Here is a 19,249-nt window from a genome sequence, read left to right as displayed (position 1 = left end):
AAAGAATATTGTTATTGCTTGAGTATTTCCAGATGTACTATTTTAAAGTATAAGGTTTCTTCATTGATAAATGAATTAACTATTTTCATCATATTGTTTATGAAAAGAAACGATCACTTTGTGCTTGAAACGGGGACAATACCATCATTACTAAAAAATCAATAGTATTCAACAAAACCCAAAAGCAATTGACAAAAAGTGCTTTAATCTGCTTAATTAATGTAGTAAGTAACATTTCAAATAAAACAACTGTGGAGCCAAAATGCTTCACACTGGTTAATGTATACATTAACAAATGGAATAACTTGAATTTCAAGCTACGAGAGCTTTTGCCATATCTCAGAATTCACTGAAGCCCATTTTACAAATACTTAATGGTATCGGGCAAAAAAATGAATCAAAGGTTTCTAAAAGAACAAAAAGGATACTTAAAAACTTTTGTCGGGGAGTGTCCAATTCTGGTCCTGGATGGATGGTGTGATTGCAAGTTGTCTCAGTGTCTTAGGCAGCAGCACCTGAAAAACAGAACGAAGTCTTTAACTGGACCCAGTAAGAGCAAATTAAAGTAAACAAGAGCTTAGTTGGAAGGAAATAACTGCAGACACATCCTGTAAGTACGGGCTAATCCTTTACTGGACTTGGCACATGGACCGTGTGTATGTTGCTTTTTTCTCGTTTAAAATGCAAGAGCCGAGTTCTAAGTTGCACAATTGGACTGAATGAACTTAATAATACGAGGAATCGTAATATTTTATTTTCAGGTCGTAAAAAATGTTTAGTAATTGTGTTTTAACTATCATATTTTACAAGTGCTATAACGGTGGCACGGGGGGCGCACTGGTTAGCTTTGCTACCTTACAGCCCTGGGGCCATGGGTTCAATACCTGGGCTGCCATCTGCGTGGACCTTTTTGTCTTTCCCGTCTTCACAAGGGTTTCCTACTTATTCAATTCAACTTTATTGTCATTAAACTTACACAGGTGCATAGTAATAAAAAGTGTTTCTCATTAGTCTGCTCCGGTTTTCCTCCTGCAGTCCAAAGGCATTCTGGTGGGTTAATTGGCTTCTGGGAAAACTGGCCCTGGCGTGAGTGTGTGCGTGTCTCTGCACCCTGACTGGCACCCGGCCCCGGGTATATTCCTATATTTGTGCTACTATATGATTATATTTCCTATGGTTGTGCCTGTTGCTTGCACAATCATAGACTCCAGCTTCCGGCTGTTTGTTGTTAAAATAAAAAAGTAAAAATAACAAAATACAGGCCACGTGTATTTTTAAGTACTAGAAGAACAGCAGTTCAACAACGGCGATAAAAGAAACTAGATGACGGTTAATATATGCTACCGATTAAAAACACACGAAACCTTTTTTCGTACTGTTACAATTGGGAACTCGCACAATATTTTATAAGACCATGCGCCATTCAAAATAACACGACTGCGTAGGTTCTGTTGTTTTCATTTTAAAACGAATAACAACTTTGAACTTTGCGTTGTTTTGCTACAAGAGAGCATGCTCTTCATCTCAGACTTACGAGCTGATAGACGCGAAATCGAGTCTAACTTCTCACTGCTCATGTGCGGACCTCATCGATGTTCTCGGCAATGGTCTGTGAGTGGAATCAAGATGGCCGCTTCTGCATTAGCGCCAACCTATGGTTTATTTTAGATGTCAACAATACGTTTATTGTCTGGACTTTGTTTTCATTCCTCTGGGTTTAATGCATCATGAGGACAAGAAACACCTTTCTTACCGGGAATTGAAAAGTTAAAGGTCCCAAAAAGGAACCAGCGGGATGTGTGAGAGCTATGCTCGCTCGCTGCTGCGAGTGTCCGTGGCGCAGATCTGCCAAGCTCTAGGCTGGGATTCGGTCCAGCTCACGGCTTGCGACCTCCTCACTGATGTCCTGCACAGGTATATCCAGCAGCTGGCCAGGGGATGCCATCGCTACTCGGAGCTCTGTGAGTATTTATGTGTGGATTTACAGTGCTATCGCTTTGCAACAACTCCACTCCTTCCTGCTTTCTCTTGATGAGGCCTAGTATGACAGGAGGTGCGTGGTAGCACCAGCACAGAACCAACTTGTTTTACAGTAAGGAATAACCTGGCAAAAATGCCGCAGTCGCAAGTAAAAAGGGAACATTCTTTAAAACTTTTATTAAAATTTAGGCAAAAGCAAAGAAGTCAGCGATTCGGTGTTTTTTCTGGTGCTTTCTGCCAGTACATCATTAGTTTCCTACAGGTGTGTGTCGCTAGCTGATGAGCCTATATATCACATATCATCGGAAAAGGGAGGGAACTATATACACTTAGAAACCGACTGACTGGTCAGCAGCAACATAATTGTAGGATGATGTTTAAAAAACGTTTAGTTAAAACCGGAAAACGGTAAATATACAGTAATAGGGTTCAGTGCGAAATGACACCTGAATATTTTCACATTTAACTTACTCAGATCTTCCATTAACCCGGTGTTCTCCGTCCTTGTTGCATATTGTTCTATCGAAGCAATAATTGAACAATTAGCTGCTGGAAGTGTTGTTTCGTCCTGTCAAAAAATAATGAACTTGGGTTATTATACCTATTGTTTAGAAATTATACTTTATGCTTGCAGGAATCTACAAGACACAAATTTCATCAACCATTTAGTTTTTAATTTCGTTTTTAAGGATACGTCTTACATGTGTATTCCAAACGTAAAACATCCGTTTTTTTCACACATGCTTTTATAAAAGCACAAATTCAGAAATCGAACATTGTCTACTGTCATTTTTATTAACTTTTACCTTTTTAGGTAAAAAGTTTCCCCAGCTTCTAAATGATGAAGCATGGGCTGTGTACATGTGGTTGTTTTGCTGAATTCGATCTCTTGGTTCTGAATGATTTTTCTGTTAAATAGAGGGAAGTGAAGTTGCATGCTTGAGGAAAACCTGATAATCAACAGATTTGCAGTTTGGACATCTGAGTTTTTACAAAAGCTTTTCTGAGATCTTATTTATATAAGGGATACACAGATTTTCCTAGGCGGTATGCTTATTTATTTATTGCACTGGCTCTGCATGAAGTTCATGTTCCTTTACCATAATGACTTTATTACAGTGATAATCAGCAGTTATTGTTCTTGAAACCATCAGCAATTAGGTGATACAAGCCCTTGCGTTACCTTAGAATTCATACTAGTATCCCTAGGTTCCTTAGAACATTTCTTCCAGGCTGGTTAAATTATCAAGGCACTGTCCCAAATGTTTAAGTACATTTAAATGCATGACAGACACATATTTAATAATTATCTGTACTTCTTTCAGATGGCCGCACGGATCCTGTGTTAGATGACGTTGGGCAAGCATTCAAGCTACTGGGAGTGAACCTGAATGAGCTAGAAGATTATGTCCACAATCTGGAGCCGGTGGGCTTTGCACATCAAATCCCCTTGTTTCCTGTCAGCAAAAACAACATCTTGCAGTTCCCCCAGGCTGGCAGCAAGGATGCCGAAGAGAGAAAGGAATACATTCCTGATTATATGCCTCCCATTGTATCGTTACAAGAAGGTGGGAACATTTATATATCCATATATTTTAAATCATTGAAACCAGTAACATTCAGTCCTCCAGAGGCATTAGTTTCATGCTCAGCAGATTGGTTTGTACTGAGATGCACTATTTCCAAAAAGGTCTGCATTTTTAAAAATTGTGACGTTCTCTTAACTAATTTTGAAAGCTTTTCCTAGATGCTTTAAAAAATCCCAGCTTTCAAATGTGATGAATAAATATTATAATTAGTTTAAATAGAAATTAGAATATTTTTATGAAATAATTTTAGATTATGTCAAAATATTGCAGAAAACATATGTAATGTTTGTTGTCTGAAGCATTCAGATGTGCCACCTTTCCTATAAAAGTCATAGAGATTTTGAAAAGACCAAACATTTTCCACCTCCACAACATCTTCAAACTATTCTAGAGTTTCAGCTGTGTTTGTGAAAAAAGTTATTTTGTCATTCGTTCCTGAACTTTCCTTCCTTAAGCTTCCGAAAAAGGTCTGTGTTTCTGCTGTGAGTATTTAGTTGTGGCCAGACAAGTTTAACTACAATAACTTAAAATTCAGCTGGTTTCATGTGTACATTGAGATATTCTCTTTGACGGTGCGTAATGTACAGTAAATCTACTCCCTTTTTATTTTTGTGCATTATACATGGTTCTTAATGAAAATTGTATGAAAAATCCCTACGTGCAATGTAAAATACAATCCCTACAATTCTTCTTTAATCATTTTGTAACATATTCATTTTGATGTTTAAAGATTCAGGGAGTACACCAATCCCACTCACTCTATAAAGCTACAGCGAAGATCAATTATGTAGTGATACCAATTCAATTAAGAGCATTAAAATGTAATTGTCCAGTGTTCTATCATAGATGTCCAAATGGCTTTTCACTATATTATTGTGAGGGCAGATATATGTCTACAATCACATAAAAAGTGTAAGAAATGTTATTTCATATATATATATAAGGGTTCCATTGATGATTATAGATGATAATTGTCCGGTCTTTGTTTACTACATTGTTAGTAATAACAGTACCTACTATGCAACTTAAAATTTTAGTAAAAAGACTTATATCAGTTAGTCCGTGCAGTTAGTTCAAACAGTGAATAATCAGTGAGTTTCTTTTTGTAACGCGTTTACTTACTGAGGGTCGCCTTTCTGCAAGAATCCTCTTCGCACCATCTTATCAAACCAGTTCACCAGCTTTCAAATCACGTGGGAAATTTTCTAGTTCATCCTCGAGCTTTAGCTTTTCTTCTGGATACAGTATATTTGACATTTTCATTGTACATCCAGCAGAGTGCTCTTAAAGCTCTGTGCAATAAATTCAAGCACCACGTGTTCAGCTTTTTGACATTCAAATGTATGGTTAGCAACAGTGTTGCAGAAACAGGAGAGCCAACTCCTTGACTGCAACATGTTCCTATTCCCTCTCAGTCAGTTAAAGGTCAGTTCACATACAAACAAGGAGTTTAATGCCCTCCCCATTTGTTGATTCTAGTTTATTATGTTTCTTGGGGTTGGGTTATCCAATAGATGGAAATGTATTGTATCACAGGCTGAACATACAGTGTGCTAAGATGCAGATTAATTTTTGCAGAGCTGAAATTGACGATGAAACAATTTCACTGATTTGCAACAAAACCTTTGCTTGTTTTTTCCAAATATAAAAACAGCGCCCTGTTACGGCTGATGTGGAGTTCAAAGTATAAAGCGTAAACCTTTCGGAATAATATTCCTGATATATTTTGAAAATGTGTTGCTAGGTTTAAAAGTAGCTACTGATACTAGTAATTTAGAGCTTGTGACTGGATTCATCACTTTGTCTTCCAAAGGTTATATTCAATTGTATGAAAATTATGGTTTTAAAAGTTATATTACTTGTCTTGAAAGTTTTTCCTAATGGAAATGAAGCAACTGGCCATGTCATCATGTGTCAAATTCATGCTAGCTGTGACAGTAGGCGGTGTAAAGTTTACCTGCTTTTCTGTCCACTGCAGGCTCATTATGTTATTTATTATAAGAAGCCTTGCCATTTAGACTTAAATATCTAAAGAAATAAAAATGACTTCATAAAGGGCTGGATTTCAGGTGGCTTCATATTAAAATGGCTGCAGGGGCTCCCATATCTATTCAAAATGTTTCTTTAAATATTAAGCATTTGCGTAAAGGGTAACATTCATGCCAAAGCACCAACATAAGCCTCGCCAAAGATTCATTAGCTTGGCAGCCAGGCATATCTTTCCCCAAAACCAATGTTGACAAATCCCAAGAAGCAGCTTCTTGCCTGTTGGGCTCCAAGTGCAGACACTGCTCTTCTTTGCGGGGACACACCGAGTGAACTGTCTTGGCTCTCTGATGGACAGCTCCTTTCACATGGTTGCCATAGACTCTCTTTTAAAACAGATCTCTTTTCTGATGTCAAAGCTGCCTGGGCCAGTCTTGGGACCGTTTGGACGTGCCTTCAGCAAGGGTCAGGATAGCAGCTGTGTTGACTTCCACAGACAAGGAAGGAACACAGAGGGAGACTCTCTTATACTGTCTCGTTGATAAAATAGAAGGTAGAGGAAGAAAGTCCAGCTCACACCCACTGTATCCACATTGGGGTATTCAATTGGTCTATACAGTTTGGCAGAATGGCAGAATTAACCGTTTTTTAAAAAAGTCCTCCAGAATGCCCTTTTCTTGCTTGCTGCCACCACGGCTATTGAAGTTATTAGGATACGATAGCTTTATGATGTTAATGGTGTACGGAGACCAAAGTGTCATCCATTGATCTTGATTCTACAGCTCCGACTTTGGCATAATGGTGGTTCACTGTTGTTCTTGCTTGATTATTCTGCTCTGATAGCACTTTTGGTATTTCCTTTTTTACCGGGTCATACTGAAAATTATACAAAGAAGCCAGTCAAATCTGTTTGTCCCAGCAAATGAAAGGAAAGTATTCATATTGGACTCTAGAAAGACATTGTCAAGTATACTGACCAGTCAGTCTTTCTGCTTTATTGCCTGACAGTGGAGTTTGACTTTTTTTTCCTCCCTCTCCTTTGTCTTGTGAATAATCATGCTGTTGAAATTTATTCTTGGACTTCTTTGCATGTAAGACAGTCTGACAAAGTTAAATGGAAAATTATGTGACTTATTCTGCTATTCTGGGGAGTTTATTCGTTGTTGTTGCAGGAGTACTTGCCTGAGGTGGATTGTTAAAAGCTTATGGGTGCGAGTTTAAATGCTGGTTTGAAACAACAGAAATGTTGATTTTTCAAGCTCCTTAAACAAAATTCACACTTTGTGCTTAACCCCTTTCTAAGAAATAAATTCCAGCAAGCCACACAGAGTGTGTAATTTCACACAGTAAAGCAGATTGCTATGCAGTTCTATTACATTATGAACAACTACCACCAACATAAACAATAAAAGACAATTTACTGGCGCTAAACTAATAAATGCATAACAAAATAAACTAGTAGTACAGTGTGAAGCACATTAGTATTACACTGTTCTGCTACACATGCATGGTTAAACAAGCAAGATGAAGTGATGGCAGATTTCCATCCATCCGTATCCTAACCTCTATATCTAGTATGGCGTCGTGGGGGAGCCAGAGCCTGTCCTGGCAAGCAGCAAGTGCTAGGCGGGATACACCCTGGATGGGACACCAGTCCGTCACAGGGCGCACAGGCACGCACACACTCACACCAGGGCCACTTTTCCCAGAAGCCAGTCTTTGGACTGTGGGGGGAGCCCTTGGACATGAACACGGGGAGACAACGCAAGCTCCACACTGATCACACCCACTGACCCAACACCCCAGGTCCAGGATTGAACCTATGGACAATTGAATCCCAGCAATACTAACCATTGCTCCAGCATGCTGCCCCAACTGGAGTCTTTTTGTCTTTTCAAGCAGCCAGTTCATTCAAATATGGTTCACCAAGAACTCCGCGAAGCGTGATACCATAGTCAGGTTTCAGTGCATTAACCACTCTTGCCTGGCAATACATATGTTTGCAATTCCAGTGATACAAGGAGTACAAGCAGGAGCAATGGAGAAACATGATATGGTCAGATGCATGGGTATAACCAACCTAAAGAATCTCTACTGCCCCAAGTCTTTGGTTTCAAAAGTAAAGAGCAGTTCTGTAATGTTGTTGGGTGTGTTTTCCTGACATGGTCTAGGTACACGCATTCCCCTAGAAGGCAAGGTCAGTGCTGTCGCTACTTCATGGTCTTTGCCCCCCAATACAGCATTATCTCAGTCATGAGGGGTGTCTTGTGGGATGACACTGCCCCATCCATGGAGTACGTGGGGTCTCCCAGGGGTTGGATGTGTATGACACTGATATTATTAATATGTAATGGCCTTCTCAGACACTGGACCTGAGATCGGTGGTGAAATTATGTGGCATTCTAGAATGAGAGACCCGAGACAGTGTTTTTGACCTCCACCAATCATGTGAGTTGTTTGACTTTTTTGTGGATCAGTGGTCCTGCATCTTTCCTGAAGAATTCCCAATACTGTTAGTCCAGGTGGTACTGGACACGTGTGGAGGCTTAAACACTAACTTTGCATTGGTGTTTCCGTTTTTATCTACTATCTGTATACTGCATCTGTCTTCATTGCTGCATTTGGACTGTAGGCAACATAAATGCATCTTTTTTATCATTCTTCTTCAGTACTGTAAATGAGCAAAAAGTGCCACATACTGTGAGCATTTTCACATTTACAGACATGCTGTTAATCTCTGAACTGAATGGTTCCGCTAATTTTATTGATTTTTATTGCACGGCACTGCCAAAAAGAGCAGCTGACGCCCAGAAAAACCCAGAACTCTTGTCATTGCCATTAAGGTTAAAACAAGCTTTAATTTAATTTTTTTATTTCCTCTCCAGTCACTTCTTCTGTTACTTAAGAAGCTTGTGCCGAGCAGGAGTTTTGCTGTGATTGTAAACTGTCACAAAACCTTCAGCAACCAGAGCATCAGAAAACAGTGTGATTTCTTTGAAAATATATTCTGTACCAGGCAGGTGCTTGCTGGAAGTGTTGCAGCATTGACAAAGGAGTGTTATGTTATGTTATTGACAGATAACTGCAGCTCAGGTCTTCCACACTGATTGTATAGCATTTTGAACACCGGGTTCATGGACCAGTACTTCTCGATTCCCAGCTTCACAACCAGACCCTAATATAATTTCCCTGCAAAGAAAGCTTTCATTTTGTTATACATAGGTTTTTGTTCACTTACTTGTTCTGAGCTGTCATCTCGGAGCTGTCTTCAGCATTGAAATCAGCTGCACAGCTTGTGACAATAGTGTCCATTAACAAATCTTGGAAAAAGAAGGACAAACAGTAGTGAATCAGGAGATAGAGTTTGGACTGCCAGCAAAGGCACTTCCTTTGCTAGGGTACCTTCCTCCAGCAGAATATCTCCACTAGCATTTCGCTTGCTGTCTCAACTTCTTTTTTTTGTTATGTAAGGACAGGGAAGAATAATTCAAAGTCAAAACTGTTGTTCAGCTTCACCTCATGTCTGCTGATGTTAGATTTTACAGTAAGCTGTAAATTAATTGCAGTAGTTTTGCATGCTGAATTAAAGTAAATGCTTGTAGCTGTCAATAGGAAGATAAATATTACCTTTGGTGTTAGCAGTGATACTGAAGGTTGTTTCTGTTCAGAGTACCTAGCATTAATCTGTGCTGCATTGTTTTTATTGTATAAATTCTGGTCTTTGTAAGGTTCAAGTCATTCACTGCCCACTTCTCTTTGCTTCTCTGTTATAATATTTCACATAGTCATTAATCTGTCCCCCATCAGTGCAGAATGCACTTTTCACACTGTGCATACTTTCTGCAATTTCTTTATTTTCTAAAACTATGTTTAATTGCATATCTAAATTAATTTGTGATCTTAAATATTAAGTGTATTTATTAAATGTTCATGTTGATTTACTTTGCATGTGGTTTAAATATTTGTGTATTACAAACCTACTTTGTGTTGTTTGTTCCCTGCTGATGTATCTAGGTAGGTTTTTCATTAAAAGCTCACACAATTGTTTGTGTCATTTTAGCTCCCCCTTCTGGACATGGCCTCTTCCTGACTTAAAAGATAATGTAGTTTGGCTTTCACTTACTGGATTGTCCCAGTAACTGTCTCCTTGTTCATTTTGCTGGCATTTCATTAGCTAGGTGTGCTGCCTGTGCCATGTTCATCAGCACCTGTACTACCTTCTCCCTGAACCCGGCATCAGACATGTTTCTGCTTTTTTTTTGAGTAGGCTGAATAAATTCATATAAAGAAGCCCCTTCTCTTGTGTGGTGAAAACAGAGGCACTTCTTTAAAGAAAGGATGGAACAGGTTATCTAGCCTTCTAGTCAATAGGCAATTCTTTCAAGAAGTGATGGGGTGGGACTTTTGGATCAAGTAAGCTAGTGCAATACCAAACAAACTAGATGGAATGATTGGTTGTTTGTTTTAATAGTTTTGTAGTCTTTTAGCAGGTGTGTCTCTCTCCAGGGAACACATCCCAAGCACACGTTTTAGTCTAAAAGGTTAACCCTCATGAGTGATAGACTGGTCCACAGAATTATATTCATTACAGTAGAAATAATATTATATTTTAAATGTTTGCACATGCTTATGTACCAGAGATAGGACTTTGACCTTCAGCACCCTGTTGGCTGTTGCATGAAAAATGGAGAGAAGAACTTAACTTTTTGTGGTGTGTTTTGGCATAACTCTACAAAAGCATGAAAGACAAACATACACAATGGCAAAACCACATAAGATCATGAAGCCTTGTTTATTGATCAAACACTAATAAAACATTACAGATCAATAAGTGATGTTTATTATTTAATATATGCAGATGTACAACATTAATTCCTTTCTCACAAGTCATAGACCGCAGCTCAGAACTAATCTTTGTGTGCTGTTTTGTGACCTGTGCACTTTTGTCGGGGTGCTGCTCTCTTTGCATTGCTTTCTAGAAGTGGGGAGTACAGAAGATCGCTTCAGCACTGCTTTTCCAGTAAATTGGTATTGTTGGTTTTACAACAAGGCGAATACATTTCAGACAAATCTTTCCATCAGTAGGCTTCCAGTCATGAGAGCAGCACAGACCGCCTCTGCCTTCTATTTGTTTTTTACTACAATTGAACTGTTTAGGTTGGAAGTATACGTATATCTAAAAACAATCGCATGGATCAGCACAACATCAGGCTTGAAGACCCACGACAGTGACAGAGTGAAATTCAATGTATTGGGATTGGCTTTCGTAGTGCTCCTGCCCTATCGCTCTGCCTGTCACTTCTTGCCATTCCTGCTGACCTCCCTCTTGTCCTGTTCGTGTCAGTCTGTTGGTCTCCTTTCTTGCTGATCACCCTTCCTCTGACTCCGAATCCTTCCATTGCCGCATCCTGATTTACATCTCCCAGATGCCAAATCCCAGACATTTCTCATGAGTCCAAGTTAAAGAACACTCTCATGATGGGTAAATCATCATCTTTCTCATGATGGGTAAATCTAACACTTCTTGCCATTTGTCATTCAGTTACTGCAACTTAAATTTCAGGTAATTAAATCACTATATATTTCTTCAGTGTATAAAGCAATTGCTACTAAGCATACAGGAATATTGGTTGTTGAAATAAGTGTAAAAAGCAGCAAACACGTGTTATTTGTTCACTCAGACTCCCTTTATAGATCCATGGGATGCACATGAAGGTCTGATAACATTTAGTGGTGAATACTTTATCACAGAACTGTATTTTCATGAGTGTGGGATATTATTCATCATGTAACACATTTTATTGGAGATAAAATATAATATAAAGATCTGGAACTATGTGTTGTTCTGGACATATGCCAAAACAGCATAGTTAATTTCTTAGAATTTACAGGGTTCGGATTTTCAGTTCAGGTTATGGTGGAGAATCTATGTGCAATAATAATCCAACTCTAGTCATTGTGGAGATTAACATTGATTCATCCTGAAATTAACCCTAATTATTAATGTGTTTCTAAATTCCGTAAATGGGGCTTTTTTTACTTCTTTTGCTTTTATCTCGCTAAGAAAATCAGAGAGTGAATTTCCCATTTTTGTACCAAAGCACAAAAATATGACTTCAAGGAGAGGAAAGTTGTACGTCTGCCATTTCTGAAAGGTGAATTAAAAATCCTAGAGGAGAATTCTTAATGCAGAAGACAAGGCAGTTCTAATACAAATGAGAGGAATGAGTTTGTAGATTGCACTGAAATAAAAAACAATTACTTTTGAGGTAAAAAAGTGATAATGGTATTGTAATCTCTAACTCTGAACATGTAAATCAAGTTTTCCCAAAAATCTGTTCATTCTCTGTATTTATACACCTTATACTGATTTCACCTTGTACGGATTTCTGCTATTTTAAGGAATTCTTAAACCCAGTGAATTTGCCTCATCTTACTCCTTAACAGGGTGACATTTATAGGAGCATGAAACCTTTGCAGCTGACAGTTTCTCCGTATATGCTGAAGCAGAAACCTCCAGTCTAAGATGGCATTCAGCCTAATTTGTTGCTAGCAGTGCGAGATGGTCAGCTACTCAATACTAAATTTGGTATTGAAATCTCTTTTCATAAAGGTCACAAATCAGCTCTGGTTTCACTTCTTACAAATGAAAAAGACCCACCAGAAAGTTCTATTATATTTAAACTCCAACAGGAAAGTTCTTTCCAAATCCTGGACCAAATCCCTCATGAGTTAGCGCCTTGGGTTGTGCATTTCTTAGATGCTGGAAAAGCATCTGATTACCTTGTATGGAACTGTTTACTGACTGTTTTGATGAATTTTGAAGGCTTTTTTTTACTCATTATCAGCATGAGTTAGAGACCAGAAACTGGTATAAAATATTTTTTTTCTGCAGGTGAATAATAAAAATACTGTATACTGCAGGAATACTGTATGTAGTATTTATAATTGTATCTACGCCTGGAACTACGGCAACACTCCATAGACATTTAAAAAAAGTGTCTATTCCAGTAATCTCCATTGGAAATGACCCTAATGAATAACGAAAAAACCTGTTTATTTTTAAATCATCACAGGTTAATGTAGTGGACAGAACGGTGGTTGTGACATAAATGCATAGTTGCTTTGTATTAACGGAATATGCAGTTTGGACAAGACCAGCAATCCTGGTCTGCAGGATATTAGCCTATTACTATTAAGGAATCCCTATGTCAGTCCAGGAAATGGCTCCATTGGGAAACTTGGCAAGTGGAGGATACACAGAACATGAATAGTGCAGTTGTACCAATTGTTGAGTACAACTTGTTGTACACATGCATGTACAAATACTCTGTGATTTAGCCTCGGCAAAGATGTGATGCTCACTCTTCAGATTTGAGATGCACAAGTAGTGTGATCAGGGCACAATCTTCCCATTTGCTGCTCTGTTATCTGTGTATGAACACAGGAATAGATAAGCAAGTGTCCTTCCTGGAAGATCTTTGAAGTATTGAGCAGAAGCCATAGTTCAATCACTCCTCACCACTCGTGCATGTGATCTGTGACTCAATTTAAGACCCACTTCATACCAAGGAAATTTAAAATATCATAGCTCTGTTTTTTTTGCTAAATACAATTATACTTAAGTTATGTTTAGATCATACTAATAAAATTTTACACTCAAAGTGCAGGAAGAAATTAGCAATTCAGAGGTTTCTCTTGGAAACTGAGAGTGATAATTATATTCTATACTTTCAGGGAAGGGAGTGATCGTCTCAAACCAAAGGCTTGGTTGCCATTACATGTATAGTATTGCATATCTTTGTTATTAAAGATGATGCATATCAACATATAAATAGTGATTATGATTTCTTATCTCTCAAATGCATTGTGATGTAGCAAGATTTATTATTGTGTATTGGCTCAAGGCAGGGTAAATAAGCTGCATTTTTAGTAGTGTTGCTTAAGGGAGATGTGGAATTCTGTAAAAATCATACCCATTACACGATGCCTCCTCTCACAATTGAGTTTTGTTACATCACAAAGCACTGCATTATTTAATTTTGTGGATAAGACAAATGCATAGTATTTACTCTTTAACTAATGCACAGATGATATTGGCTTAGTAGTAAAATGTTCTGAGAGACTATGGCAAAAGTGTAAAACTAGACACATCTTGTGAGAGAGAGAGAGTTCTGTTTTTGCTCTAGAAACTGAATGAATTTCCACAGTCAGCAGTTCTCTTGGGGAGCGGGGAGCTCTGAAGGACCTTCATCAACCAGTCACGTGAGAGAGGAGGGTGAATACATTGCCATCTCCACTTTTTTTAAATGGAGAACAGTATCTTTTCCAATGTTATAAGAAAGGGAATGTATCTATATAGATGAGAATGCTTCTTGTAACAAGGAGAATGGTCATGCTTTTGTATTGCTTTTAAGAAGGAGAACAATATTCCTTACAAATCCCATTGCCCCTCATTTCGGGAGCTGGTCTGAACTCCTGGAAAACTTGAATTCTGAGCGTCATTCTTTGTTATAAAAATCATAATTCAAACTTTCTTTATTGTGTAATAATATCAGAAATCCTTTTATGTAATTGTCTTAATTTCTTTCAGTTTAGAATTCCTAATGACAGTTGCAGTGAGACAGGACCTTAAAGAAAGAATAGCAAGCTAAATTCAAATATTTCAGCATTATAAAAGAGCAGCTGAATACCTGAGTTACTTATCTGGCTAAAGGCCTTCAACCAAAGTGAAGAAACATAGCCGACCCCCTCTGACACCGGCGTAGGAACAATATTCTACTGCTGCCAAGACTGGTTGGGATTACGGTATGTTGAGGGATGTGGTATAATTCTAATAGAAACAATTTGTCAGGAAGAACTGAGATATGCATGGTGTGGGAAAATTTAAGCATTTTGAGAAATGTAGACATGGAAGTTGGTTTGTTTTAGAAGCCCAGCCAACTTTTTCATTGCAGAAGAGCTTACGGATGCCTTTACATATATAATGTGGATTGATGTAGTCCATGCGTCTTGTAGCTCTAAAGCTGTTGGAGACCATATCATTGTCCAGCTAGGCTCAACAAGTACATAAAACACTTCACATAAATGAATTGTGGTGCTGAAAACTGAAAGGAGGGATTTCTTATCTTGCCAGCACTTGAATTAGTTCCATAAAAAATGATTAAACGTTCAGAGAAAAATGTTTTTATATTGGCTTCAGATGTCTTTTTTTCATAATTTGGGTGTGTAAATGTTTTTAAGCGACTGTGAACAGTGTGTTCCACATGCATATTTCCTTCAAGCTCTTTTGTGTAGCCTTAATTAGGCATGTTGCACATTCTTGAAAGAGACCAAGAGGAAATAATAGCTTGCAACCAACCGGCAATGAACAGACACGCTCAGGAACTTTAAGTGGTAAAGGAAGTGAGAAAAGATACTTTTTCATTTCCTCAGGTCTCTGTTTTTTTCAAGAGACAAGGGCTGGATTAAGTTTAAAGGAACAGGGCACTATTCTGAATGCTGGCTGGCAGAGAGGGAGGTAAATAGTGCTGGAGCCCATCTCAGCTGGATTCCAGTCACAGGGCAGAAAGACCTTTTTCTTGTTTTTGCCAGTTACTGATATCCTGTTACAAAAGTGATATTTCTACACGTGAAGTCTATGGTTATTAATTAGAACCGAGGAGGAATAGAGTCTGGGTCTGAGTTTATACACAGAAGTCTGTAACTCCACTTTGTGATTTCTACACAGTAAAGAAGTTTAGATTCTGATTTCGTCACTGCTTTAATTTTCACATTTTCAAAATCAGTCATTTTGAGAGATTGTTTTAAGAAATTTCAGACACATTCCAGTTTACAGGTGAATTTGCTCAAAGATGACATGAAACATTTCTTGCTTGGTATTGTAGCAACAGCTTTAGGAAGAAAATTAAATATACACTTATCCATCTTTAAATGAGCACTTTACTTATGAGTACTCACTAAAAGAAGTGATATATACATAACTATTTATGTAATATGAGTTAACCTCCCCCTCCAATATGTGCTCCAAATGTGGCTCGGTATCTTATTTTTAGTTGTTACCCCTCTTCACTGTTGCCATCTTAACTAAACAGGAATTGTAAGAATATTATACTGGTTATGGTATCAAATCATATTTTGAGTATGTTGTATTTGAAAATATTGTAAAAATAATATTGATATAAAGATACTTTTTTTATTTCCTCAGGACTGGATTAAGTAAATGTATGAAGTTTAACATTTTATGCGTTGAAGTGTTTTATTTTGATTATGCATACTCTGAATACACAGTATGAATATCGCCAGACAGCTTGATGCTGCTTTAGTTTGATCCTTTCCTGTCATTGACCAGACATGTTTTATTAACTAAAATAATAAGCAATTTTTGTTTACTAAGACATTTTGCTTACTCCATGTTATATTTATTATTCATATGTACTTTAGAGATCAGGCAAATTTTATTTCTCTAAACAATGGCTTCATAATACATTTAAATGTAACACTTTGCATTAAAACGAAGTGTTGATAAATTCTACTTGACATAACATATACTTAGCAATTTATCATGCCAAACTATCCAAATACATCAGAAAAGCACCCTCTCATTGATTTGTGTTCAGTTACATGCACTTCGAATTAATCAGACTTTTACATGTACTTTAATGGAAATTTAGTGTGACTTTTGCAAGTTTTCACCTACAAGGGATGAGCGTACTTCATTATTCTTGAACAAATGTATGCCTGCTTTGATAGTTTTTATTCCAGTTTTGCAGATAGTGCAGTATGCTGTGAGGCTTTGTTCAGTTTGTGTCCAGATGGCGGTGCTGTCTGTTCATTTACAGTGCTCAAAATTCAAGAAAGGCATCTGAAAAAACAGACACCTCTTTTAAATTCATTAAAGTACCTGAATCTGTGTTTACCTTGTAATACAAGGCTTAATTCACATTACATTACCAAAGTGTCTTACCTAGGGCTGAACAGTGTGTTTATCTATTGTCCTTTTTCTTGTTATTATTTACTCTGAGGGAAAGAAGTAGTGATTAAATCTGAACATAAAATTACCAGAGATAAGCACCCAAGATAAACCTTCACATTGATCTTATGATTTAAGATATGATTTTTTGTTGTTTTATAAGTGATTTGAACTTAAAATATGTAGCTGGTAGTATTCTCCACTAGAGGATGCTGTTTTAAGACAAAAGAAACATGAAAAACACAAAGAAAATTTCACTGTTAAACTTGTATTTCCCATCAATAGTAGGTGGAGTTTTTGAAGCAATTTCCTTTAGCGCTGTGAAATTATTCTTTGCTTTTTAATTATTATTTAGCATTTTTTGTGTGATTAAAAAATAACAGTATGTTCTTTTGCATGTATGAAATAATGAAATGAAGATAATGTATTGTACTGCTTGCTGAAAGTCTGAGGAAGAACTTTTTATTTTTAAAATGCTTAGTTATGCTATGTTTTCGAATAAGGATAGCTTAATCCGTCTTTTAAGTACAGCAGTTACAGTGAATGCAGTACAGTTGCAAACATGAAAATGCCTAGAAATGTTTAAGTAGGGAGATGAGTCAGTGAGTCCTCTGCAAAAGATGAAGTAGAGGTTAATTGCATGCTGTAGAGCAGTAAGAAAGGAGAACAGATGCATTTTTTCATCTTCATCACCTGAAGAAGGCTTCACAGCAGAAAAAAAATCTTTAACAAAACATTGTCTAAGGTACATTTTTTTTTTGTATTCATGCTACTCCTTTGAAAACTAGAATGATTTCTTACTGAAAACACCCTGGTACAGGCCCCCTCTGAAGCACGTAGCCATTCATGAACTGAAAAGTAATCTTTATGTAGATAGTACTCATTACTGCCTGAAAGCACCTTTCACAAACAGATGGGAAAGAATGTATTTTTCACAACAGATGTTCATCTTCGCACTGACATTGATACTGATATACTAATACAGTATTATCTTGGACCCCCTTATCTCAGTGCATTTCCCTCATGAGGAAGCTATCTCCAGTTTGTAGTTCTGACTATTTATGTTGGACAAGGTCAGGATAATTTAAACTTCTATCTCTCCAGATAAGAGAAGTGGATTGGGATCAATGCAGTCAGATTTATTTGGTCTCATTTTGTTTGGGCTACATGTTAACAGAGATCTGCTTAAGTTTTCCCATTTGTCTTCTTTACACTGCCTGCAAAGCTGTTGAAAGATCTTTTTAAAATATAACACTTTAACAGCATGCTTTTCTTTCTCAAGATCAAATCAAACAACAAATTAAGTTGCCATAACATAAATCTTAAAAGAGTTTTTTATGGATTTAAATGTAACATTGTTAGGCACTGGCTGTTCTGTGTAGTGTGCCAGTTGCTTTTCTGAAACTAATATTATTGCCAAGTGTATTTTATTCGGATTATTGCACTTTATGCATAGCTCAAATACATACAAGCAACATTGTAAGAAAGTCATAGTATAAGAGTAGAACTTGTGTATATATATAACATTTGTTTTGCCAACAATTTTTAAAAGATGGTTTCTAGGACTTTTTTAACTAAGCTGTTTCTGAATATCAGTTACTCCAGTATATGTCAACTCGATTTGTCAAAGTTGCTTTTCCTTTCTTCCCGAAGTTTGTGTTTAATTTCACTTGGCTTAAGTTTCTCTGCTCTGGTAGTGGTAGAAAGAGTGGCCCGAACACCAAAGTCTTAAGCAACATCGTCGTGTCAGAATCATTTTATTTCTTACCTCAGCTCTGCGTGTGTGTGTGAAATTGCTAGTTGTCACGTTTAAAGTTACAAAAGAATGGAGGCAACCCCCTGAAATCCAGCGAGTCTTACCTGCTGTGTGACGGTTACTGTAGCAGAAGGGTCAGCTGAACTTGAGCTGCCATGTTGGGTTTTTTCCAGCGTCCACCGAGCTTTCCTGTGAGCCTAACCTCAGGGTGCTGTTAAATCAAACCGAATGTGTGACACGGCTGGTACTCTTTAGCTATATTTGTCTTTCTCCTCCACTGCCTCAGCTAGGAAATGCATGGCTAAAAGGATGCCCTGGGCTTGGAGTGAAATTAGTACTTAAAGTAACTGGACCACCTCCTGATTAAATTTGCATCCAAAGAGAACATCATTAACAGAACATAAACCCAGATTTCTAGTCAAGTAGCAATGTTTTTTTCCAGTTGAAGTGAAAAGCAAATTTTGATCTTAAACGCTGTGTTTATTCCCCAGTGTAAGAAGCATATTTTAGCACCTTGGCTAATTTTGCATTTGCGTCAGTGCATGGAACTCGGTTACCTAGGATGTTATGTTTAACTGGTATTTGACAATAACTTTTTTGCAGCTGAACTCAAATAGGTTTCTGTTGTTTAGAGTTTTGTTTGAGGTTGGTGTCTCAGTGTGTGACCTTTAGTTCAAAAATGAAAAGGGCACCTTGTGATTTTTTTGACAAAGTAGCGGTGTATTTTTTTAAATGACACTGCCTGCAATTTTCTTAGCCATCTCAGCTGGTTTAATTTGCATAATGCATTTTTGTAATGTAATGTATGTCGCTCTGTTTAATTAACGTAATGAACAAAAACGGCATAGCTCTGGAAATGTGCAGAAATGTCAGAATATCTAGGAACAGATCGCTGTAACTGTTTCTTCATTACCAGCTATTATTGGTGACATAAAATGCCCTTTAATGCCATTATAAATTGTCTAC

At 37.4% G+C, this 19,249-nt stretch overlaps 1 protein-coding gene across 2 annotated transcripts in view; it reads left to right on the top strand.

The window, feature by feature from the left end:
- The first annotated feature begins 1,620 nt into the window (after nt 1-1,620).
- The window catches only part of taf3 (TAF3 RNA polymerase II, TATA box binding protein (TBP)-associated facto), a 77,998-nt gene continuing 60,369 nt past the window's right edge, over nt 1,621-19,249 (top strand). The window contains exons 1-2 of one of the 2 annotated variants that reach the window (XM_006633290.3): nt 1,621-1,961; nt 3,306-3,548. In XM_006633290.3, coding sequence (XP_006633353.3) covers nt 1,796-1,961; nt 3,306-3,548 — 409 coding nt within the window. In that variant the 5' untranslated portion in view covers nt 1,621-1,795. Of the gene's footprint in view, nt 1,962-3,305; nt 3,549-13,719; nt 13,834-19,249 lie in introns of those variants that run through there. The other variant, XM_069192532.1, reaches the window with a different exon arrangement.

This window comes from Lepisosteus oculatus, chromosome 7, assembly GCF_040954835.1.
Source record: "Lepisosteus oculatus isolate fLepOcu1 chromosome 7, fLepOcu1.hap2, whole genome shotgun sequence".
Classification (NCBI taxonomy): Eukaryota; Metazoa; Chordata; class Actinopteri; order Semionotiformes; family Lepisosteidae; genus Lepisosteus; species Lepisosteus oculatus.
Note: the sequence above shows the minus strand (reverse complement) of the source record. Positions and strands in the feature narration are given on the sequence as shown.